Genomic DNA, 25,921 nt, shown 5'->3' with positions numbered 1-25,921 from the left:
GATGTATGTCAATGATTTGGACTATGGGATTAATGGATTTGTGGCTAAATTTGCTAATGATATGAAGATAGATGGAGGAAGTAGGTAGTGTTGAGGAAACAGAGTCTTCAGAGAGACTTAATTTAGGAGAATGGGCAAAGAAAGAAGTGGCAAATGAAATACAATGTTGGAAAGTGTATGGTCATGCACTTCGAAGGAAGAAATAAATGGGCAGACTATAATTTAGATGGTGAGAGAGTTCAAAATGCAGAGATGCAAAGGGACTTGGGAGTCCTTGTGCAGGATACCTTAAAGGTTGACCTCTTGGTTGAGTCGGTGGTGAAGAAGGCAAATGCAATGTTGGCATTCATTTCTAGAGGTATAGACTATAAGAGCAGGGATGTGACGTTGAGGCTCTGTAAGGCACCCATGAGACCACATGGGTATTGTTTGTTGGGTTGGGCTCCTTACTTTAGAAAGGATATACTGACATTGGAGAGGGTTCAGAGAAGATTCACAAGAATGATTTCAGGAATGGAAGGGTTACCATGTGAGGAATGTCCGGCAGCTCTTGGGCTGTATTCCTTGGAACTCAGGAGATTGAGGGGCGATCTCATAGAATCATTCCAAATGTTAAAAGGTCTGAACAGATTAGATATGGCAAAGTTATTTCCCATGGTAGCGGAGTCTAGGACAAGTGGGCATGACTTCAGGATTGAAGGATATCCATTTAGAACAGAGATACAGAAAATTTACTTTAGTCAGAGAGTGGTAAATCTGTGGAATTTGTTGCCATGAGCGGCTGTGGAGGCCAAGTCATTGGGTGTACTTAAGGCAAAGATAGATAGGTTCTTGATTAGCCAGGGATTCAAAGGGTATGGGGAGAAGGCAGAAGAGTGGGGATAACTGGAAGAAGTGGATCGGCCCATGACTGAATAGCGGAGCAGACTCGATGTGCCAAATGGCCTACTTCTGTTCCTATATCTTGTGGCCTTATGGTAGGATTCTGTTCTCTCCTGACAGTGCTGCCCTCCAGTGTTCAACTGGTGGAAAGACTGGCTGGATTACTAGTAGCTATGCCGTCAAATTGCATGTCTCTCAGTTTTCATATGTTTTCTTGTGTGATGATATGTATGTGGACCCAGAGGAATGCCCTTGTTCAACTGTATCCATGTATGGTCTGAATGATAATTAAACTTGATTTGATTTGATTCAGGAACTGTTAGTACCCTTCAGCCACCAGGCTCCTTGAACCAATGAGGATAACTTCACCCAGCTCAATATTGAACAGATTCCATACCCTATAGATTCACTTACAAGAACTCCACAACTTTTGTTCTCAGTATCAATTATTCATTAGCTGTGATTTGTCTTCTTTTTGTATTTGTGCAGTTTGTCTTTTACACATTGGTTTTTGTCAGTTTTTGACTGTGTCCAGCATTTTGTGTGTGTTGCTTTGATGTGTGTAGTTTTTCACTGATTTTACTATATTTCTCTGTCCTACTGTGAATGCCTGCAAGAAAATGAAACTCAAGGTAGTATACGGTGACTTTGATAATAAATTTACTTTGAACTTTGTATTTGTGTAATGAGATGAGAAAAAACTTCTCAAATTTTCCTGGTAAAATAACTCTACCTCAGGAATGAACTAATGAACCACCTCTGAATCATCTGCTCTGCAAGGACACTCTTCTTAAATGAGGAGACCAAAGCTGTTTAGTCCAGGTATGGCCACACCAGTGTCACCCTATCACAGGTATGGCCACACCTCCGAAAAGGCTGGAAGTCCATTTCCCTCCTTCACTCCACTCATTGTACCTGCTCACCAAGATTCTGTGCCAGGGCTGGGGCACAACTCTCTGGTGATTACAGCATTGAAACAATGTTCTATGGTGTTTCTGTGAGCTGAAACCACCAAATGGAAGGGAACAGATTCAATAGTAACTGTCAAAATGATTTGGAGAAAGATTTGGCCCACAGGACAGGTTGGAATAGGAGTAATTGGTATTTCGCCATGATCAGCTGCAATGTGATTGTGAAAAGATGATTTAACCAACAGGAACTGGTGACTGGGAGAGATAACATCACTCCATTCTAGTTGAAGAGCTTATTGGATGTGTGGATGTGGTTTAATTATTTATGTACTTATTGAGATACAATGTGGAAAAGGCTTTTCCGGCCCCTGAGCCGCACCACCCAGCAACCTTCTAGACCAACCACAAGGTAATTTACTATAACCAATTAACCTACTAGAATGTGGGTGGAAACCTGAGAACCCAGAGGAAACCCATACATTCTATGGGCTTGACGTACAGGCACCTTCCAGGTGACACTGGATTTGAACTCTAGAAGATTATAAAGCTAGCAGGAAGGGGCTTAAGAATGAAATTAGGAGAGCCAGAAGGGCTGTGAGAAGGCCTTGGCAGACAGGATTAAGGAAAACCCTAAGGCATTCTACAAGTATGTGAAGATCAAGAGGATAAGACGTGAAAGAACAGGACCATTCAAGTGTGACAGTGCAAAAGTGAGTATGGAATTGGAGGAAATAGTGGAGGTACTTAATGAATACTTTGGTTCAGTAATCACTATGGGAAATGATCTTAGCAATTGTAGTGATGACTTGCAGTGGATTGAAAAGCTTGAGCATCTAGATATTAAGGAAGAGGATGCAATGGAGCTTTTGGAAAGAATCAAGTTGGTTAAGTCACCAGAACCGGATGAGATGTACCCCAGGCTACTGTGGGAAGTGAGAGAGGAGATTGCTGAGTCTCTGGCAATGATCATCAATGAGGACAAGAGAGGTTTCAGAGGATTGGAGGGTTGCAGATGTTGTACCTTTATTTAAGAAAGTGAGTAGGGATAGCCCAGGAAATTATAGGCCAGTGAGTCTTACTTCAGTGGTTGGCAAGTTGATGGAGAAGATCCTGAGAAGCAGGATTTATGAACATTTGGAGAGGTATAATATGATTAGGAATAGTCAGTATGGCTTTGTCAAAGGCAGGTAGTACCTTACGAGCCTTTTTTTTTGAATTTTTTGAAGATGTGGCTAAACACATTGATGAATGTAGAGCCGTAAATGTACTGTACATGGATTTCAGCAAGGCATTTGATAAGGTACCTCATGCAAGGCTTATTGAGAAAGTAAGGAAGCATAGGATCCAAGGGCAAATTGCTTTGTGGATCCAGAACTGGCTTGCCCATAGAAGGCAAAGAGTGGTTGTAGACGGGCCATATTCTGCATGGAGGTCAGTGACCAGTGGTGTGCCTCAGGGATCTGTTCTGGGACCCCTATTCTTTGTGATTTTTATAAATGACCTGGATGAGGAAGTGGAAGGATGGGTTAATAAATATGATGATGACACAAAGGTTGGAGGTGTTGTGGATAGTGTGGAGGGCAATCAGAAGTTACAACGGGTTATCGGTAGGATGCAAAACAGAGCTGAGAGGTGGCAGATGGAGTCCAACCCAGATAAGTGTGAAGTGGTTCATTTTGATAGGTTAAATATAATGGCAGAATATAGCATTAATGGTAAGACTCTTGGCAGTATGAAGGATCAGAGTGATCTTGGGGTCCAAGTCCATAGGATGGTAATCATTCAGACAGGCTACAACTGATTTCTTTGCTACAGGGATGATTATGGAAGTTTTGAAGCATCTGGGGACAATGGTTCTCAGGATCTTCTCCATCAACTTACCAACCTCTGAGGTAAGACTCACCGGTCTATAATTTCCTGGGCTATCTCTACTCCCTTTCTTGAATAAAGGATCAACATTCATAACCCTCCAATCCTCCGGAACCTCTTCTGCCCCCATTGATGATGCAAAGATCATCGGCAGAAGCTCAGCAATCTCCTCTCTCACCTCCCACAGTAGCCTGGGATACACCTCGTCTGGTGTTGGCGACTTATCCAACTTGATTCTTTCCAAAAGCTCCAGCACTTCCTCTTTCTTAATATCTACATGCTCAAGCTTTTCAGTCTGTTGCAAGTCATCACTACTATCACTAAGATCCTTTTCCATAGTGAATACTGAAGCTAAGTATTCATTAAGTATCTCTGTTATTTCCTCCTGTTCCATACACACTTCTGTACTGTCATACTTGATTGGTCCTATTCTTTCACGTCTTATCTTCCTGCTCTTCACATACTTGTAGAATGCCTTGGGGTTTTCCTTAATACTGCCCACCAGGGCCTTCTCATGGCCCCTTTTGGCTCTCCTAATTTCCTTCTTAAGCTCCTTTCTGTTCGCCTTATAATCTTCTAGATCTCTAACATTATCTAGCTCTCTGATCCTTTTGTAAGCTTTTCTTATCTTCTTGACTAGATTTATTACAGCCTTTGTACACCACAATTCCTGTACCCTATCATAACTTCCCTGTCTCATTGGAGCATGCCTATGCAGAACTCCAGACACAGATCCCTTGAACATTTGCCATATTTCTTCTGTATTTATCCCCGTTTCCAATTTAAGCTTCCAATTTAATTCTCCTTATTCCAATTAAACGCTTTTCTAACTTGTCACTTCCAATCTCTCTCCAATGCTATTGTAAAGGAGATAGAATTATGATTACTATCTCCAAAAATGCTCTCCCACTGAAAGATCTGACACTTGACCAGGTTCATTTCCCAATACTAAATCAAGTACAGTCTCTCCTCTTGTAGGCTTATCTACATATTGTGTCAAGTAACCTCCCTGAACACACCTAACAAACTCCACCCCATCTAAACCCCTTGCTCTGGGGAGATGCCAATCAATATTTGGGAATTTAAAATCTCCCATCATGACAACTCTGTTATTATTACACCTTCCAGGATCTGTTTCCTTATCTGCTTCTCAATTTCCCTGTTACTATTGGGCGGCATATAAAAAACCCCCAGTAAAGTTATTGACCCCTTCCTGTTCCTAACCTCTACCCACAGAGACTCTGTAGACAACCCCTCCATGGTGTCCACTTTTTCTGCAGTCGTGACACTATCTTTGATCAACAGTGCCACGCCCCCACCTCTCTTGCCTCCCTTCCTGTCCTTTCTGAAACATCTGAAACCTGGCACTTGAAGTAACCATTCCTGTCCCTGAGCCATCCAAGTCTCTGTAATTCTTGAATGGGGATCTGCCGAATATCAAGGGCTCATCTCAGGAATATCTGAGTGGTGAATCAGCCCTCATTTATCCCACCTGAGTAAGGAACATGGCAAAAGTGGGAATGCAATATTCACATGCAAACTCTAGGAACATGCATAAATTGGGGTAGGGTGAGTTGGAATTTTTGGATGGGCTAGAATGGGACAGGATAGGACAGGATGGGTCTGAGTGGGATTGGGTGGGATGAGACCAGGGTAGTGTCAGACAGAAAAGGGTAGGACAGGGTGTGATGGGGTGGGATGGAGTGAGATGGGTTGGAGGTGGACAGGAAGGGAAGGGACAGTACAGGACATGGTGGGGTGGGTTGGGGTGTGAGTCAGATGAGTTGAAACCAAGACAGCTGGGACATGGTGGGATGTCAGACGAGGTGGAGTGGGCTGGGATGGAGTTGATATGGATAGGAAGGGATGGGACAGGACCTGATGGGATGTCAGGGATGGATTTCCCTTCTGTTTACATGTCAGACTCCTCCTCAGCTGTTGGTTGCAATAAAGTGTTTGGTGATGGAAACATTTCCATCCTTCTTCAAAGGTGCGGTTTTTTTCTCTGTGATGTGAATTTTGGTTTCCTTTAATCCACCTTCTCACACCACTAATGCAACCATCCTCAAACCATGAGGCAGGTCATGACAAAGATGTTACTTAGAATGATGCTGATCAGTTAATGACAAAGAGCTCAGCAATGACCAATGTTGCATTCTGGTGAATATTGAGATCACAAAGCATGGGCCTTTTGTTTGCATAACAATCATCTGAGAAGCATCTTAATTTTCATTAAAATCCTGAAAATATCAAGATAGGCAGAATTAAAGATTTTAGCCTCTGAGCTGTTGGTGACAAATGCACCTGCTGAATTGATATCCTTTGATTTGTTCTGCACATTTCACGTGATGAGCAACCCTCTTCTCCAGCCCCCTCTACTCACAATCTCCTGGTAAGAGGCAGAAAGAGTGACGTGCAGACTGCACCCAAAGAGCATTCAGTCCCTGTGTTAGTACCAACTGTCCATCAAACTTTGCCCCTCACAGATATTCACCCAGTCGAAGGCAAAGTCCAGCACCCATTGTGGACACCCTGAATTTCTCCTTGAAGCAGTTCCCACTACTGATGTCACTTGAGGTACAGGTGCAGCACTGGAGAAGTCATTTTGTCCATGGATTCTTAATCCCACTTCTCACCAATGGGTCTGCAGGCCAAAGCTCATCACACACATGCAGTTGCTCCTATTTAAGGGTGAGAAGGGTGTATCTCTCCGTCACCCTTTCAGGTAGTGAGTTACAGACCCCTACCCCTACCACCCTCTGGGTGAAACCATAATACAGGCAGTCCATCATAGGAAATGCCTGCTCTACCATTGAGCAGTTCTACAAGGAGGGCTGTCTCAAGAAGGCAGCATCCATTATCAAGGACGTCCCATTATCCAGGATATACTCTCTTCTTGCTGCTGCCATTGGGAAGGAGGTACGGGAGTTTTAGGTCCCATGTCACCAGGTTCTGGAACAGTTATTACACTTCAACTATCAGCTCCTGAATCAATGTGGATGACTTCTCTCACCTCAACACTGAAATGATTTCACAACTGGTGAGCTCATTTTCAAGGACTCTACAACTCATGCTCTTAGAGTATTATTTATTTATTATTATTATTTTGTATTTGCATGTTTTTTGTCTTTTGGATGTCTGTCAGTCTTTGTGTGTAGTTTGTCATAGATTCCATTGTATTTCTATGTTATACTATGAATGCCTGCAAGAGAATGAATCTCAGGGTAGTATATGGTGGCATATACATACTTTGATAACAATCTTACATTGAACTTTGAACTTCAAATGGCAAGAACTTACATAGCTGTGAGAAGCATGGATGGGGATGCCTGACTGTGGTAATTTAACTGAAGTTGGCATTAAATTTGGATAAATGTGAATTGTTGCATTTTTTGGAAGACAAATAAGGTTTAGGAGTTTCACATAGCGGCCTGGGGAGTGTTGTAGAACAAAGGGACCTAGTGGGACAAGTAGCTGGTTCCCAAAAATGGTGCTGCTGATATACAAGGATACAGTTCTACAAGACATTGGTGAGGCTACTGTATTTAGCATTTAGAACGGGTGAACCCAAACACAGAGCACTGGCACAGAGATAGAGTTAGGATGCAGATGAGAGTGCGAGCATGGCTGGAGCTGAATGGCAAACTGGAGGGTGAACAGAAAAGTAGGAGGCAGGCAAAACTTATCTTAGCACAGGGTGTAGCTGGAGCTGAACGGCAAATGGCAGGCAATCCTTGTCTTGACACGGAAAGACAGATTTACACAGGTAAATTTACTTCGGTACTGAAGTAAAACTTAGAATACACAGTCCTAAGTGGCCTGGAATATGAATTACCACACTGGCTAAAACAATGATCTAGTGATAAGAGGATGCAAAGCTGGGATATTTATGCTGCCAGTTTAGGTGAGAATCAGGTGTGCTGTAATCAAAGGGAATTAGGAGAATATGAGGAACTTATGGTTGGGACCGTGACAATAACCACCGCCCCTCAATGGGAGCCACCAGGCGAATCACCAGGCTTGCCTGGATTGTTGTGATGGAAGTCTCGGATGAGGGAAGGGTCTGAGATGAAGGAGTAGGGGATCCAGTTGTGCTCCTCAGGACTGTATCCCTCCTAATTGACCAGGTTTTGGAGATGCCTGCTGTGGCGGTCCACATTCAGTATTTGCCGGACGGTGTAAGCTGGGTGACTGTCGAAGACCCGGGCAGGTGGAGGGGGTTCAGCAGGAGGGCACAAAGGGCTGACAGACACAGGTTTCAGTTGGGAGACTGGAACGTGGGATGAATGCGCATGGATCTGGGTAGTTTGAGTTTGACTGCCAAGGGGTTGATGATGCTCTCGATTTTGAATGGTCCAATGTAACAAGAGGTGAGTTTCTTGGATTCAGTTTTGAGGGAGAGCCAAACCTACTGACCAGGCTCATAGTTGCGTCCTGGAATCCGGTGGCGATTGCGATCAGCGGAGACAAGCAGGGCCGAGTGTGCATCCTTCCAGACCTTGCGGCTCTGGCGGAGATGGGCCTGAACTGAAGACTGACAGACAGACATACTTTATTGATCCTGAGGGAAATTGGGTTCAAGGCACAGCAATGTCATCTTCGTGGGCAGGAAACAGAGGGGGTTGATAGCCTAGAGAACATTCAAAAGGTGACATTCCGGTAGGGCGCCGACCAGGGAGTTGTGGGCATATTCAACCCAAGTGAGATGGGTGTTCTAGGACGACGGGTTACTGGCAGAAATGCAGCGCCGTGCTGCTTCCAAATCCAGATTTTCTCACTCTGTTTGACCGATAGTCTGTGGATGGAAACTGGAAGACAGACTTACTGAAGCTCCAAGGGCTTGACAGAAGGATTTCCTGACTTGGGAGATGAATTGGGGGCCCCGGTCAGAAACAATGTTGGAGGAAATTCCATGAAGAGGGAAGACGTGTTGAACAAGGAGGTCGGCTGTTTCACGGGCTGTAGGGAGTTTGGGAAGGGCTATGAAGTACATGGCTTTGGAAACACGGTCCACCAAGGTGAGTATAGCTGTGTAACCATGTGAAGGGGGTAGTCCAGTGATGAAGTCCAGTGACGAAATCCAGTGCAATGTGGGACCAAGGGTGACCAGGAACAGCTAGCAGGTGGCCAATGGGAGGCTTTTCCGTGGGCACACACAGTACAGGCAGAGACGAAGGAGCGTCAGTATCCATGGTGGGCAACCAAAAATGTCGCTTTAAAAGAGACAGTGTTCGACCGATTCCAGGATGGCAGGTGAACTGGGAAGTATGCCCCCAGTGGAGAACCTAAGAACAGACCGAGTCAGGCACAAAGAGGTGTCTGGGGGGTGGGGTGTGGGGGGTCCATCACCTGGGTCAGGTTGAGTCCGTTGGGCCTCTTTGACTATGGATTCGGTCTCCCAGGTAAGGGCAGCCACAACACAGGATGGTGGAAGGATGGTATCAGGATTGGAAGAGTCTTCCTCGGAGACATACTGATCAGAGAGACAGCATCTGTCCTACCAGGACAGTAGGTGAGGGTGAAATTAAAGCGGCCAAAAAACAGTGCCCAACAGGCTTGGTGGGAGTTAAGGTATTCAGCTGTCTGAATGTATGCCAGGTTCTTATGTTCTGTCCAGATGATGAATAAGTGCTCTGCTTGCTCAAGCCAGTGCCTCCACTTTTTCGAGGCAAGTTTGACGGGTAACCAGTTCCCAGCGTTGTAGTTCCGTTCAGCAGAGGGGATAGACGGTGAGAGAAGAAGGCGCAGGGATGGAGATTTTGGTCTGGGACGGAGCGTTGAGAGAGGACTGCTGCAGCCCCAGAGTCGGAGGCGTAGACTTCCACAATGAACTGGTGAGATGGGTCAGGTTGGGCCAGGAGATGAAACACCTCTTTAGCTCAGGGAAGGCTAAGTATGCTTCAGTGGAAGGGGGTTGCAGGAGAGGTGAGCTGAGTAAGGGGTGCTGCCACCCGGTTGTAATCCCTGATGAAGCAATGGTAGAAATTGGCAAATCCCAGAAATCGCTGGAGCTGTTTAAGTGTCTTGGGTTTGGGCCACTCTGCCACCGCCTGATCTTTTCAGGATCCGCCCTTACCTGCCCGCTCTCAATGATGTACTCTAGGAAACTGACGGAATGGGCATGGAATTCGCACTTCTCTGCCTTAACAAATAGCTTGTTCTCCAAAAGCCTCTGAAGAACCTGGCGGACATGGTGGGTGTGCTCCTGGAGATTACGGGAGAAGATTTCGTCCAGATAAACGAAAACAAAATGGTTAAAAAAATCCCTAAGGACGTCGTTGACCAGAGCCTGGAACACCGCGGGAGTATTGGTCAGGCTGAAAGGCATCACTAGGTATTCAAAATGATTGAGGGGGTTGTTAAAAGCTGTCTTCCATTCATCTCCCTCCCGTCTCCTGACCAGATGATAGGCACTCTGCTAGTCCAATTTAGGGAAAACTGTGGCTCCATGTAGGGGCTTGAATGTTGAATTGATAAGGGGCAGGTGATACTTATTCTTTATGGTAATGTTGTTTAGGCCACGGTACTTGATGCAAGGGCACAGTGAGCCGTCTTTCTGCCCCACAAAGAAGAAACCAGCACCGGTTTCCATTAAGCCGGATAGAGTGCAGAGACTTATGAGGATGTTGACAAGACTTCAGGGACTGAGTTATGGAGAGTTTAAAAAAAAACAAGTTATTTTTTCATTTCATTTCATTTGAATGTAGGAGACTTAGGAATGATCTTTTAGAGATGCATAAAATGATGAAGACATAGATAATGTGATTGGTCGCTGTTTTTTTGCCCTCCAGGATTGGGAATGAAAAACTAGAGGACGTAAGTTCAGGTTGAAGGGGAAGAGTAGGAAGCTGAGGGGCAACTTTTTCACCTTGTGCATGGTCAGTATATGGAATGAGCTGCCGGAGAAGCATCAGGTACATTAAAAGTGGTACTTCTGTAAGTGCCAACTGATAACCAGTATTTTATGGTTCTTAGTTTTCCCTTTCAATATTTTTATTAATTTCTACAAAGAAGAATGCAGAGTACAAGAAGATATATGTCAAAAAAAGGATAAAATATTATCAAATACATTATATTTGAGTCACACTTGGAATCTTATTACCCTATATTTACGTAAATTAACTTAAATAGTAATATTGAAATGTGATAGTTTTATTATACAAAAAAGAACTAAGAATGGCTCTTAGTTTTAAATCGGATAGAAAATCACTCAGAGCAAACACAGACTTCAACCTTCACAGACCTGCTTGTAATATCTAATCAACAAACGCCTCACAAATAACTTCTTATTTGGAAATGATCTCTAGTCGAACATTTTACCTGGAGCATCATTGTGTTGATTTTAAAATACCGAAAACCAAGCAACTCCAGTTCAAAAAATGGAGGATGTAGAGCAGATTCAGAAAATGGCTACCTCCTTTCCTTTGACTTGTTCTTGATCCATTTGAGTTTGATGTTTTCTTCCATATTTTACATTTGTAATTCCACCATGTCCAACATTCCGAAGACCATTCATCAGACATTTCTGAATACAAAATCAACACGAGAACAAACACAAGGAAATCTGCAGATGCTGGAAATTCAAACAACACACACAAATGGCTGGTGGAACACAGCAGGCCAGGCAGCATCTATAGGGAGAAGCACTGTTGATGTTTCGGGCCGAGACCCTTCGGCCTGAAACATCGACAGCGCTTCTCCCTTTAGATGCTGCCTGGCCTGCTGTGTTCCACCAGCATTTTGTGTGTGTTGTTGTTTCAACATGAGAACCATGTTGAAATGCTAAAACTTATTATATTTGGGACAATGAACCCAAATGAGGAACTTCTATTTAAGAGTATATCCGAACATGAAGTGGAACATGATATAATTTTTTACCTTCATCCCTGGTATCATCCTTTGCCCATGAACACAGATACAAAGTGAAGTTATTTTGTCACCCAGTTGATCAGGGGACAATATGAAAGAAACTGATATTTGTGCCATCAACGTGATCAGGAAACTGAAAGCACCTACAACTACTGAAGCAGTGCTGAAGTGTGGTCACTACATTGTGGGTATCGTTGGCTACCTTTTGAATTTCAGGTGGGACAATTATTTTCTGTCTGCAGCTGAAGTCTTGTAACTCATTCAATTGTGTAGCCATGCAGAAGGGGAAGTGGAGAGTTTGCCTGAACCAGAACATCTGCAAGTGGCGAAGCTTGAACCTTTGAAAAAACAGCCAAGTTTGAGGTATACATAACTTAAGCTTCATACTTCACACCTAGCCAATGATGAAAAGGACTGGACAAATGGTGCAGAGTTTGCTTGTTCACTTTGCAAAGCAACAACCAGCAAAACCCACAAGAAAGGAGATCAGTGTTTATGATTAGATCTAGACCAGAGGAAGAGGTTAAAGAAATTGCAAATAATTCAGAATCATCAATCTTATATCACTCTAATTAGGTCAGATTGTGTTTTAAAGTGAAAGAACAAAGGTCTATTTGAGTTTGATTTCAAAGTTTAAGAGGTTTATGGATAATATGGATAATAGGGCTATAGAGGGTCCAGGTGCAGGTCATGGGAGTGGGCAGTTTTAATGGTTTCAGCCTGGACTAGATGGGACTAGATGTATCTGTGCTGTACTTCTCTATGATTCTATGTGTATGTTAATGTCAGAATCAGAATCAGATTTATTATTACTGACATTTGTTGTATTATTGCAGTGCGCAATGCAAGGCTTAAAAATACTGTACTAAAATAAAAATATTAAAAAATAAATTAGTTGTGCAAAATGAGAGCAAAATGCGAGATAGCATTTATGGTTCATTCAGAAATTGAATGGTGGAGGAGAAGAAACTGTTCCTAAAACATTGACTGTTTGTCTTCAGACTCCCACATCACCTCCCTGATGAAAAAGTCATGTCCTGAATGGTAAGGGCTGTTAATGATGGAGCTGGCTTCTTGAGACGTCCATTGAGTTTTGCAGACATCATCAATGGTGGGGAGGCTAGTTGACTGAAACCCCATCATGGGTGGATGTTTAACTGAGCAGAAAATACCCTGCTCCTCCACAGTGGCCTAGTCTAAATAATCTTTCTCCAGTCTGCCCTGCTTGTCCATATCAGATGTGTGATCAAGGGGTGGACTAAGTTGGAAGCTGCACCTGAGGTTTCTCTGTAGATTTTCACCAGGTTGTGGCAGGCAGAAGCAGAAATCAGGAGTGCGTCACCAACAGGATGAGGGTCGTTGTTCATCCCTCACTGTTGTAAGATTCAGGAGTCTGAAAAACACTGGTGGGTCCTGCTGTGCTGGAGATCAAGATCAACTCGTGAAATGGAAACCATCACTTGATCAGTGTTTATCTTCCATCTGTGCTGAGGTCTTGGAGGAAGTAACTGATTTTGTAGATACTGTTAGATGAGCTTTAATCAGACTGCTTCAATGCCACCTTTATAGATAACAATCTTAAATGAAAGGGATAGCACAGTTATTTTCATGAAAACCTTAATATCTAACATTGTACATGTCAGTCAAGAGAGTAAGTGTGTACCTTTACTGAAGCTGGTGAGACTTTTGTCAGTTATTAGGAGACAGGTGGACACTCCATCCTTTGAGTTCACAGTAGTCTCAGCAGCACAGATCCATATGTCCCAGGGCTTTGGATGCTGATTTGGGAATGTTGTAAGTCAGTCACCAATCTGTTACATTGACTTTTGTAACTCCAGCTCAACCGATGTCTCACACTGAGACTGGCAGCACAGAGCAGTGATTGTCTACATTTCCAGCTCCCATTAGGACATTTCCCTTCTTGTTTTCTAGAGTATTTTCATCCTCCTTCACAGCTTTGTACTACAGTAAAAATTTTCATCCGATTGTATCTGTTAATTGTTTTTGAGAGTAGATGAAGCCTAAAGAAGTTTTAAACAAAAAGTGGGAGACCAAGATTGAGTCTTCTGGTGACTCCTACTTTCCCAGGGAGGTCACATTATTATTCCATGCCTGTCCAAAGGGGATGGGTACTGTGCATGACTGGGAGTGAGGGATTTGGTCCTTGCTGTCCTGCAACTACCTCTGATCATCTTGTCCAGACTAACAAACATACAAAAGGCGGATGAGCAGAAAGACCAAAATGAGTTAGCCTACTGCTCTACTCTCTCCACACCCATGATTGTTAGGCTAGGCCTAGCTCAAATGTATTCTATAAATTTGCTGATGATACAACCATTGTTTGCAGAATCTCAGATGGTGGTGATAAATACCAGCTAGTTGAGTGATGTTGCAGCAATAATCTTAGAAGGATCAAAGAGCTGATTGTGGACTTCAGAAAGGACAGAATGAGGGAACACAAATCAATCCTCATAGAGGTATCAGAAGTGGAGAGAGTGAGTACTTTCGATCTCCTGGGTGTTGATATCTCTGAAACCTAACCTGGTCGCCACACATTGATGCAGCTATAAAGAAGGCAAGACAGCGGCTATATTTCATTAGAAGTTTGGAGAGATTTGTTTTGTCACCTAAAAGACTTGAAAATTTTTATAGATGTACAGTGGAGAGCGTTCTGACTGGATGCATCACCATCTGATTGGTGGGGGGGGGGTGGCTATTGTACAGCATTGAAGTAAGTTACACAAAGTTGCCATTAAGGACCCCCACCACCATTACCATCAGGAAGGAGGGACAGAAGCATGAAGGCACACAGTCGTTGATTCAGGAACAGTACCTTCCTCTTTGCTATCTGATTCCTAAATAGACATTGAACCCATGAACACCACCTCACAACTTTTTAAAAATTAATTTCTATTTTTGCACTACTTATTTTAACTCAACTATTTAATATACATACAGTATATATACTTAAAATAATTCAGTTTTTACTATATTTATCATATACTGCTGATGCTAAGTTAACAAATTTTGCAACATATGCCTGATTCTGAGTTAACAGAGGAGCAAGTATTTCTTGGCTAGACTTTTCACTGTTGGAGTGCAGGTTAAGAATGAAAGTAGGAGAGCCAGAAGGGGCCATCAGAAGGACTTGTCGAGCAGGATTAAGGAAAACCCTAAGGCATTCTACAAGTATGTGAAGAGCAAAGAGATAAAATGTGAGAGAATAGGACCAATCAAGTGTGACAGTGGAAACGTGTATATGGAAGCAGAGGAGATAGCTGAGATACTTAATGAATACTTGGCTAAAGTATTCACTATGGAAAAGGATCTTAGCGATTGTATGAATGACTTAAAGCGAATTGAAAAGCTTGAGCATACAGACATTAAGAAAGAGAATATGCCAGAGCAAATTGGATAATTCTCCAGGACTGGTTGAGATGTACCCCAGGCTACTGTGGGAGGTGAGGGAGGAGATTGCTGAGCCTCTAGCAATGATCTTTGCATCATCAATGGGGACGGGAGATATTCCGGAGGATTGGAGGGTTGCGGATGTTATTCCCTTATTCAGGAAAGGGAGTAGAGATAGCCCAGGAAATTATAGACCAGTGATTCTTACTTCAGTGGTTGGTTAGTTGATGGAAAAGTTCCTGAGAGGCAGGATTTATGAACATTTGGAGAGGCATAATATGATTAGGAATATTCAGCATGGCTTTGTCAAAGGCAGGTTGTGCATTATGAGCCTGATTGAAATTTTTGAGGATGTGACTAAACATATTGATGAGGGTAGAGCAGTAGATGTAGTGAATATGGATTTTAGCAAGGCATTTGATAAGGCACCCATTCAAGGCTTATTGAGAAAGTAAGGAGGCATGGGAACTAAGGGGATCTTGATTTGTGGATCCAGAATTGGCTTGCTCACAGGGAACCAAGGGGACCTTGCTTTGTGGATTCAGAATTGGCTGGTTCACAGAAGGCAAAGTGTGTTTGTAAACAGGACATATTCTGCATGGAGGTTGGTGACTAGTGGTGTAACTTAGGAATCTGTTCTGGGACACCCCCTTCTCTTCGTGATTTTTATAAATGACCTGGTTGAGGAAGTAGAGGGATGGGTTAGTAAATTTGCTGATGACACAAAGTTTGGGAGTGTTGTGGATAGTGTGAAGGGCTGTCAGAGATTATGGCAAGACATTGATATGATACAAAACAGGGCTGAGAAGTGGCAGATGGAGTTCAACTCAGATAAGTGTGAGGTGGTTCATTTTGGCAGGTCAAATATGATGGCAGAATATAATTTTAATGGTAAGACTCTTGGCAGTGTGGAGGATCAGAGAGATCTCGGGGTCCGAGTCCATAGGACACTGAAAGCTGCTGTGCAGATTGACTCTGCAGTTAAGAAGACATACGATGCTTGAGCCTTCATCAACCATGGGACTGAGTTTAAGAACCAAGAGGTAATGTTACAGCTATATAGGGCCCTGGTCAGACCCTACTTGGAGTACTGTGCTCAGTTCTAGTCATCTCACTACAAGAAGGATGTGCAAACTATAGAAAGGGTGCAGGGGAGATTTGCAGGGATGTTGGGGATTGGGGAGCATGCCTAATGTGAATAGGTTGAGCGAACTCGGCTTTTCTCCTTGAAGTGGAGGAGGATGAGAGGTGACCTGATAGATGTATAAGATGATGAGAGGCATTGATCATGTGGATAGTCAGAGGCTTTTTCCCAGTGCTGAAATGGTTAACAGGAGAGGGCATATTTTTAAGGTGCTTGGAAGTAGGTACAGAGGAAATGTCAGGGGTAAGTTTTTTATGCAGAGAGTGGTGAGTGCATGGAATGGGCTGCTGACGAAGCTGGTGGAAGCAGATACCATAGGGTCTTTTAAGAGGCTCCTGGATAGGTACATGAAGCTTAGAAAAATAGAGGGCTATGGGTAATCCTAGATAATTTCTAAAGTAAGCACATGTTCAGCACAGCATTGTGAGCCAAAGGGCCTGTATTGTGCTGCAGGTTTTCTATGTTATGCTTAAAGTAAGACCACACACACACTATTTCAGAGTTTATTACTTTCTGTGCAAGTTGGAGTTACCTATTTCCTCTGGGAGTTCATCTGCTGTCAAAAATGAGCCAGATGTTTTCAATGTCACTAGCAAGTCCCTGCTTTTGCTTGTTAAACCAAACCCCAGGGATAGGTTAGGGACAGGGATGTACTTAATCATGGCTTCTGTTTCAGGTATGGACAGGGAATACAGGCAGCCCCTTGGGGGAGATATGCCAGGGAAGAGGTCAATGGCGCAATCATATGGACGATGAGGTGGTAGGAAAGCAGCTCGGGACTTGCTGAACACAGCCTTGAGGTCCATGTATTCAAGAGGGTCGGCACTGAGGTCCAGAAATTCCTCAGGGGGTACCTGGGCTTGGAGACAAGGGCATCTGAGCATGGCAGAGACAGTGGGAGTGACAGAATGGGCTCCAGCCTACAAATCTTGTGACTGAGCCACTCAATGTGGGGGCTGTGTTTAACTAACCAGGGATGGCCCAGGACAATGGGAGCTTGAGGAGAGTCAGTGACATAAAGTGTTAACTGTTCATGATGGTTGCCGGATAAACTGAGACTCACTGGGGCCGTGACATGGTGATGTTAGCTAGTCTCTGACCATTCAAGGTGTTGGCCATTAATGGTGACTGGACAGCAGATGTGGGTAATCCCCACTGGGAAGCCAATCTGGAATCGATAAAACACCCCTCCGCACCAGAATCGACCAAAACGGAGACTGCTCGCCGTTGGACGCCCCACTCCATGGAAGCAGGTATGACAGTGAGTGGTGTCAAGGAAGGCTGGACAGATCACGCTCACCAGTACTCCGCATCCTATTGGTGAGCGCTTGGCTTTTGCTGGGCCAGTGGAGACGAAATGGTCTGTTTGGTCACAGTACAGACAGGACCAGGTGCTGATTCTCCTTTGTCTTTCAGTAGGCATCATGCGGGTACAGTCAACCTTCATAGCTTTGGGCTCTGGAACGGGAATTGTATTTGGGGGCAAACAGCAGGGCAATGTAGACTGATGAGGAGCTTGGAACTCACCTAGTGCCCTCAGGGACCCTCTGGAACCCCTCCCTCTGCAGCACTGCTGAAGGCGAATATCAATACAGATGGCCAAATTCACCAGGGCTTCAAAAGTGGCAGGAAGGTCCTGGGTGACCAGCTTATCTCTATGTCTTCGGAGAGGGCATTCAGGAAGGTGTTGTACTGTCCCTCTGAGTTCCAGCCACTGGAGGTGGCTAGGGTCTGGAACTCGAACATAGATTTGTGCCCCTGGTGCATGTGCAGCATTTCACAGGCATGTTTGGAGTGATTAAATTCTTTTCTCATCTCCTCAGAAAATAACAAAAAACTGATGCAGAAAGGTAAGCCTGCCTCCCAGATGGCTGTTCCCCATTCTTTCACCCAACCTGACAGTTGAGTGATGATGTAGGCCACCTTGGCTTTATCAGTCAGAAATGTTGTTGGTTGTAATTCAAAAATGAGGTTGTACTGGGAAAGAAAAGAGCGGCAGGTACCGGGCTCACCTGAGTACTTTTCTGGAGGAGGCAGGCGGGGCTCTTGGACAGAAGGAGCATGCAAGGATGAGGAGGGCAGGGCAGAAGATGCAGTCACAAAATGTTGATGGGCACTCTGGGACAGTTGGAGTGACTGAGTCTGGGCCACAAGGTCGGCTACATTGGCAGAAAGCGACTCCACTGCCCTGAACACGGAGTCCAGCTGGTTTTGCTGTCTCCCCAGCATCACTCCCGGTTGTTCCAGGCAGCTCTCAGATGACCGGGGTCTGCTGGATCGATGGCCAGATTACACTGTCAGGGCGCTGGAGCACTGATCCAATTGCAGACCCAGTACTGTACATACTGTGATATTAATTGAGTAACAAATCCAAAGGTGCGAACAAAGTCGGCATCAAAGTTCAGGCAGAGGTCAAACCATCCAGAGAAATCCAAAAACAGAATCGGGAAACAAGCAGAGTTGATATTCAGACAGACAGGGTACAGATACGAATGCTGGAAAGGCTCAGGAAAATTCACTGGCACAATCTGGCAACAAACATGTAAAACACAGGATTAAAATGCACTGAGCAATAAACAGAGAGGCAAATGATAGGTGGAGCACAATGAGACAGAAGTGGCAGCAAAACAGGTAATAATGAGAAACAGGTGAGAGACGGAGTACTCACTAATAAAGGGGTTGGAGTAGAGTAGAAGTGGGGACAGGAGCACATGGGGTATGAAAACAAACAAGAGCACATGGTAATACAAAACCACAGACTGACAGCTAGGGGGAAAACACACAAAAAGACAAAGTTCAACTGCAGGTACTGACAGTACCCCTGCCCCCACAGGTGCCTCCTGGTGTCACAACACGTAGAGCTGGGTGCTAGTGATGAGAGAGGGGTCCAGGTTGTTACAGGCAGGGTCCCAGCACCTCTCCTCAGGACCATAGCCCTCCCAGTCCACAAAGTACCAGAGGCCACGGCTCCGGCGACGAATATCCATCGATGAACCGTGAAGGTGGGGGGGGGGGGGGGGGGGTTGGGGACAGGACATGGGGTGGCTCTTGATGCGGGACACATGGAAGGTGGGATTAATGTGGCAGAGAGAGGAGTGGAGCCTGAGGAGGAAGTATTGACATCCTCAAATGTTACTTAATTATTAAATGCACAACAATTATTATTTCTTTTTGTATTTGCACAATTTGTTTTCTTCAGCACACTAGTTGAACACCCAAGTTGGGTGGTCTTTCATTGATTCTATAAGGTTATTATTTCTATAGATTTATTGAGTATGCCTACAAAAAATGAATCTCAGGGTAGTATAAATGCACTTTGATAATAAATTTACTTTGAACATTGGACCTTCTTCACCACCCTAACTACCTCTAGCCTTGGATCTTTCTGTTCTGCCAGAGACTCCAAGGCCCAACCATTAACTGTAAAAGCCCTGCTCTTATTTAACAATGCAACAACTCACACTTATCTGAATTAAATTCTATCTGCTATTATTGTGCCCACACCCCCAGTTCATATAGATCTAGTTGGAATCCGATATTATCTTTTTTGTGATGACAGGTGCTGGTTCAAGGACAGAGTATCTAATCTGATCTCTCGACATCCTTGTTACTGTTCAGACACCCATATATAACTCCCATCGGTGTCTCTTTAACTCTACCAGTAAGGAATCTACATCTTCAAATCCATTGTCATCTCATTCTAAGGATATGATTTGATTTTGTTTACCAACAGAGCCAACACACTCCCTCTCCCTACCTTTTGAAAAAATGTGTATCTATGTCTTCTTTCAGCCATGACTCAGTGATACCCACAATGTCATACTTGTCATTCCTTTAACTGCACTACAAGATCACCTACCTTATCCTGTGCACTGTGTGCATTCAAATGTAACACATTTGGTCATGTATTCATCACCCTTTTCAATTTTGTCTCCATATTGCAGTTCAACTCAACCCACTGACTGCAATTTTGCCTCATTATCTGCTTGTCCTTATAGTCCCATTACACGCTACATCTTTTTGTATACCAATTGGCTCACCCTCAGCCCCTATCACTCAAGGGCTGCCAAATTAGTTTAAACCCTCCAACGGCTCTAGCAAATGTACCTGCAAGAATATTGATCCCCCTTGAGTTCATCTGTAACATATCCTTTTAGTACAGGTCATACCATCTAGGAAAATTTCTCAATGATCCAGAAATCTGAAACCCTGTCCCTTGCACCAATTCATCAGCCATTCTTTCATCTGCCAAATCATTCTATTCTTACCCTCACTGATGCATTGCACAGCTTATAATTCATAGATTACTTTCTTTGAATTCCCTATGTTCTCCTTTCAGGACCTCATCCCTTTTTCTACCTACTGTATGTCATTGGTACTAATATGTGCCATGACTTACAGCAGCTCATCAGCTCCACTTAGAACGCTGTGGGCCCCATCCAAGCATCCCTGACCTTGAGACCTGAGAGACAACATAGCATCTGGGTGTCTCTTTCACTCCCACGGAATCTTCTGTCTGCTCCTCTAATTATAGAATTCCCTATCACTACTGCACTTCTCCCCTCTTCTCTTCTGAGCCACAGAACCACACTTGGTGCCAGAGACTCTGTCATTGTGGCTTCCCCGGTTGGTCATCCCTCTCAACAGTATCTAAAGTGATATACATTATTGAGTGGACAGCAACAGGGGTACTCTTCACTGGCTCCCTTTCCCTCTCCTGATGGTCACCAGGTACCTGCCTCCTGTAACTTAGGGTCGACTACCTCTCTGTAGTTCCTATCTATCACTTACTCAATCTGCCCTATGAGCTAACACGATTGCTAGGAACTGCAGCTCAATGCACATCATGCATCTGCAGTTATCAGGGGGGCTGGAGTCCCAAACTCTCACATGCTACTAACCCTGTATCAAGTCTCAGTTCACTAGTTAGGTACTAATTGGCAGAGAGAAAATAACTTACTAGAAACTTACTTCAGAGCTTCCCTCCGACTGTTCTCATTGAAGTCTGCTAAGCTAAAGCCTCCCGCTCTAACCCTGGCCAATGGATTTAAAGTTACTGACACTTTCCGTCTCCAATCCCCCAGTGAGGACTGACTCATGAACTTCAGCTTCTTCCTCTTATAGTTGATAATCAGCTCTTTGGTTTTGCTGTCATTAAGTGAAAGGTTGTTATTGTAACACCAGTCAACCAGATTTTCAATCTCCCTCCAATATGCTAATTTTCACCATCTTTAATATGCCCAAGAGTAGGAGACTCATCAGCAAACATAAATACAGAATTAGGGCTATGCTTTGCAATACAGTCATAGATATACAGGAAGCTAGATACTGTACAGTCATCAAGGATGGAGTGACTAATGTGTAACAGACTGACACAAGTCTGTACAGGTTCAATGATCAAACATGAATCACTTTTCTTTCCTACTTTTTAAATAACTTCTAACAATGTCACCCTGTTCTGTTTTGAATAATTACTGGAGTTGGCCTCATTTGTAACTTATTTTATTCTGAACAGTAATCTCAACAAACTCTAACAGATTGAGGATTTCCTTTCTAATATTATCCTTACACCTAACTCATGGTGCTCACTGTTCACCATTCAATGTATGTCCCTTTAATAATCAGAACAGAGCAAAATAATCTGGTTTATAGATCCTTCACATACTTCAATTTGTCTTTAACTTTCACAGCTGGGTCTGCTTTTTCAGAAGTGCACCATTCTCAGCTCTCAGTCCCATGGTTTTAGAAGTGGTTTCAGTGGAACCCAGACACCAAGAGCAGCACCTGGTGATGTGAGATGGTGGGTCTGAGTAACTGAAGAAAGTTGCACCTGAGCTGAGGCACAGCTCTCACACACCCACCCTTTGCTCTCCCCCACCCCTGCTAGGCACGGTTACAACTGAGTTCCCTGAGAAATGTTATTTGGTGCTTTTGTTCATTAGAGTTGATTTAACACCAGTATAAACTTCATAGCACAAACAGCCAAGGCAGGAAATCCCACTGCAGATGTATAACACAGATCTTCCTGTTCTCTATCCTGCTGGCCTTGCTGCCCCTCCACAACCTATGTGAACTTTACATCAGTGGTTGGGATGTTGTCGGAGATTCTGCTGGATAGGATTTATGTTGACTTTGACAGACAGGGGCTGATTAGAGCACAGCATAGTTTTGAGCAGGAGAGATCATTCCACAAATCTGAATGATTTTTTTTGGAGGAGGAAACAAAGGATGAAGGCAGGGCAGTAGATGTTGTCTATATGGAGCTCCCTGATCTGGAATTCCCTCCTTGAATTTCCTTGCCTCATTCTCTTCCTTTAAGGTATTTCTACAAACCCTGCTCTTTGAAAAGCTTTTGGTCACTGAGTGTGGGTATGTTGCAGCTATCTCACCTCAATACTTGATATACCTTCCTCCAGTTTTGGTAACTTCTTTTCTTGGTTAGAATTGGAACTAGCAATTTCTGCTATCATCTACCCTTGCCAGTAGCTGACGTTTTCTCTGTAAGTCACCCTGAACAATTGTTGTGTCCACAGTCCTGCAATAAACATGCAATACACACAGATAGAAAACCACCCTGAGTCATTAATCCATTTGTCCAGACTATATTCGGACTGCAACAGAGACCTCACCTGTTTACAGCTACTCCCTTTGACCTAAGCACCTCTCCCTCTGCTGTCTCTGCAACCACCTCCCAGATTTGACAAAAGGCCTTCACCTTATGGAATAACTTGGCACATTTTACAATTCAAAAGATTCTTCAAAGCTTGTTGTGTCTGCACTGACTCAACCTTTTTGCATGTATGAGAGGTTGGAAAGATCCCTTCATATTTTATAATTCTGGCATAGGTTTGTACTAACTATTGCCTAGATAAATGGTGTTGGAAACATTATTCAATGTTATGATTAACTAAAATGCACTTTGAAAGCATTTTGTACATAGTATGGCTTACCTGAAGCCACAAAATCCCCCATTTCCAAGAATGAAATGGGGTTGGTTGGATTTTGACCTCAGCAGTGTTTACCTTCAATTCATACGTAGATCAAGGGTTTCTCTCATAAAGTTCATACTTCATGTCCTCACTTGTGGGGATATGGACCTCAGCAGAGAGGGCAGCATACATTGCTTACCTCTAACTGCCCTTGAAAAGCTGGGGTTGAGTATTCAATCACGTTCCTTATAGTGCCTTGTGGAAAGATCTGGGGATTCACTCACCCCAGGATACCCAGTCTCTGTCTTGGCCTTGTAGCCACCATATGTGTGTGTAATTGTCCAGTGAATTTCTAATTTAAAAAATCACTGGCCTTTCCAATGTGATCTGAAGAGTAAGATGTTGGCGAGTCTCTATGTGTGAGTAGGTGTCTGGGAGGGAGAGAGGAAAGGGGTTCGCTTTTTGTTGCTCTGTTGTAATTGCTGTTGTTTCTTGCTTTGTTCTGCTGAACATTGTGGAAATACCATATTGGCTATTGTGTGTTGATAGTTAATGCAAATGACATATTTCACTGTATATGATAAATAAATGAATCTGAAAGGCCCTCATGATATCTGTAGATTGTGATGGTCTCAGCAAAAGTAAAACAGGCAAGCAAGTACTGCAAGCCAAGCAATGGTTGCACGTTACAGGGGTTTACACACCTGAAATCTCATGCCTGAAGCAGCAATGAGTGACAGTGCGGTTGGGACAGGATACACTTCACCCTGACACCTGCTGATGTGGCTCTAACAAACTTCCTCAGCAAGCAAAGCAAAATTCTCACCAGTGGTCTGAAGTTCTGAACTTTCAATTTACTTTAGGGAAGGGTATTAAGAGTACTCTTGGACCAAGAGCTCTATTGCTCTCTGTGCAGAGAGTGAATATCATTGGAAAGGCCAGTGATTTCCCTAACTGACCCAAAAGTGAGTGGGCTTTAGGGCCATTTCAAAGGGTCTGTAGGCACCACACAGCTGATTGACCCTCGCAAGCGAGGTTAGGTGGTGTTCTGCAACAACCTGTCTGTTCGGAGTCACGAACCTGTGATTCTGTATTTACTTTCATCTTTATATTCTGCTGATTTCCGTTGACAATTATCACAGCTGTATATGATTTTAGTTATTTTAAATGTCCTTGATATTCACAGAGGTTTCAAAGGCAGTAAAATTTAAATATATTTTGAAATTTTTTAAATTAAAAAAAACTTGAAGTTCATAATTAAGTTACTCATTACACTAAAGAGAACTCATTAATGAAAACCATCACCTTTTCTTACCTCCTGACCAGTGCAACTGGGGTTCAGATCCTGCACCATGTTCCAGCACAACAGTGTGACTGTGGGGAAACTTAACTCTGTCCTCAGTCCTCATCAAGTCTCATTGTAAACCCCTTCTCCCCCACTCCCACAACCAACCCCACCCACCACTGGCCCATTCTCCTGGATCCTGAACCTGGCAATCTGGGAAGTTGGGAAGAATGTTGGGTGTGTTCCACTAGTGAATCCTGAGCATGCCTGATTCCTAATTACTAATAGTTAAAAAACGTGATTAACTGCATATTTAATCAGTTTTATTAATTCAACTAGGGTGGGCTTTGAACACATTTATACCAGGATCATGTACCCATTTTGTTTGTGCATGGCTGGAGGTGTCCAGCTACAGCTCCATAAGGAGGAGAGAACTTCTAGTGATGGGTCTGGGTGTTATTGTCAAATCTGAGTACTCCTTATGTCCAATCTGTGGGGGAGACTACCTCCCAAGGACTGGGCCAGATCTGCCCTTGACCTTTCAGCACTAGATACTGGCATGAGCTTTAATTAATCTCCAGGTATTGTCATCACTGCAAAGAAAATAGCAGATCTCCACAATGGCCAGAGCATGTTGTACTGGTTCAGCTTTGGATGCAAAGTTGCAACAAGCAGTGCCAGAAACTAAACACAAAAGGTCTGGACAACATTGGTAAAACTGCCTTCAACAGCACAGAACTTGTTGGGTTCAAGCAATTAGGTGTTGTTGATTTTTTTTGGAAGAGCCATTAACTTTCTGTTGGTCTTGAACTGTTACAGTACAGCATTTGACTGTCTGTGACACAGGGGAACAGCAGCAGAACATCCTTGAGGAAAGTACTTTAAGGCACAGTGGAAACATCTCCAGATTTGAACTAACACCTTCTTATCATTCAGAACTGCCTCAAGCCATATTGCAGTTCATCCAGAAAGCCCAGAACTGAGTCCAGTGTGTGTCTGCAATGCTCCTGGCCATTAGGAACAAACATAAAACAGAGTCTCTGGCAGCTTCCAGCCGAGGTTCCTCATGGTGGTCTGTGCAGATTCCTCCGTTCACACAATGATCACAATGTCCTGTCCTGGCAGAAGATTGTCAGTTTAGCTCTCTGTGATAAGGTTATTGTTTGGCTTCTGAAACAAGTGAGAGAGAGTTTTAGAAGTTAGAGAACACAGTGAAGGTTTTCAGCTCAAACTCTTTTTTATCCTTGTTTAAAATTCGGATCTTAATCACAACCAGAACAGCAAGAGCTGTGATCGCTGGGGGAATGGGTGTTTGGGGTGTGGAATATGATGGGTGCAGGTGAGGGAGGTGGGGTATGAGGGATGTGGAACATTTGGGGGGTGGGGTATTGTGGGTGGAGGGGTATGAAGGATTAGATATCAGAAGGAAGGATGTGGGGACTGAGGGAGGTTGGATATGAAGGCCAAGGGTGAGTGGTGCTGCAGGGGAGTAGGGGTGTGAGGGGTTTTAGGGACTGGGTATCAGTGGGGTGGACTGTAGAGAGGTTGGCAATCTTTTTACTCAGGCATAGAACTGGGATTCACACCAAGTCCACAAAGTGTGAAGATTCCCAACGTGCTGGAA

At 43.8% G+C, this 25,921-nt stretch overlaps 2 protein-coding genes across 2 annotated transcripts in view; one reads left to right on the top strand and one right to left on the bottom strand.

Annotated features, from left to right (window-relative positions):
- The window catches only part of LOC132406319 (uncharacterized), a 104,345-nt gene that overhangs the window by 41,371 nt on the left and 37,053 nt on the right, over window positions 1-25,921 (top strand). The gene's annotated exons all lie outside the window — the stretch shown is intronic.
- The window catches only part of LOC132406317 (adhesion G protein-coupled receptor E1-like), a 277,652-nt gene continuing 270,896 nt past the window's right edge, over window positions 19,166-25,921 (bottom strand). Inside the window, exon 21 of the mRNA XM_059991819.1 lies at window positions 19,166-25,467. Within this exon, the coding sequence (XP_059847802.1) occupies window positions 25,454-25,467 (14 nt within the window). The 3' untranslated portion in view covers window positions 19,166-25,453. The remainder of the gene's footprint in view (window positions 25,468-25,921) is intronic.

This window comes from Hypanus sabinus, chromosome 16, assembly GCF_030144855.1.
Source record: "Hypanus sabinus isolate sHypSab1 chromosome 16, sHypSab1.hap1, whole genome shotgun sequence".
Lineage (NCBI taxonomy): Eukaryota > Metazoa > Chordata > Chondrichthyes > Myliobatiformes > Dasyatidae > Hypanus > Hypanus sabinus.
Note: the sequence above shows the minus strand (reverse complement) of the source record. Positions and strands in the feature narration are given on the sequence as shown.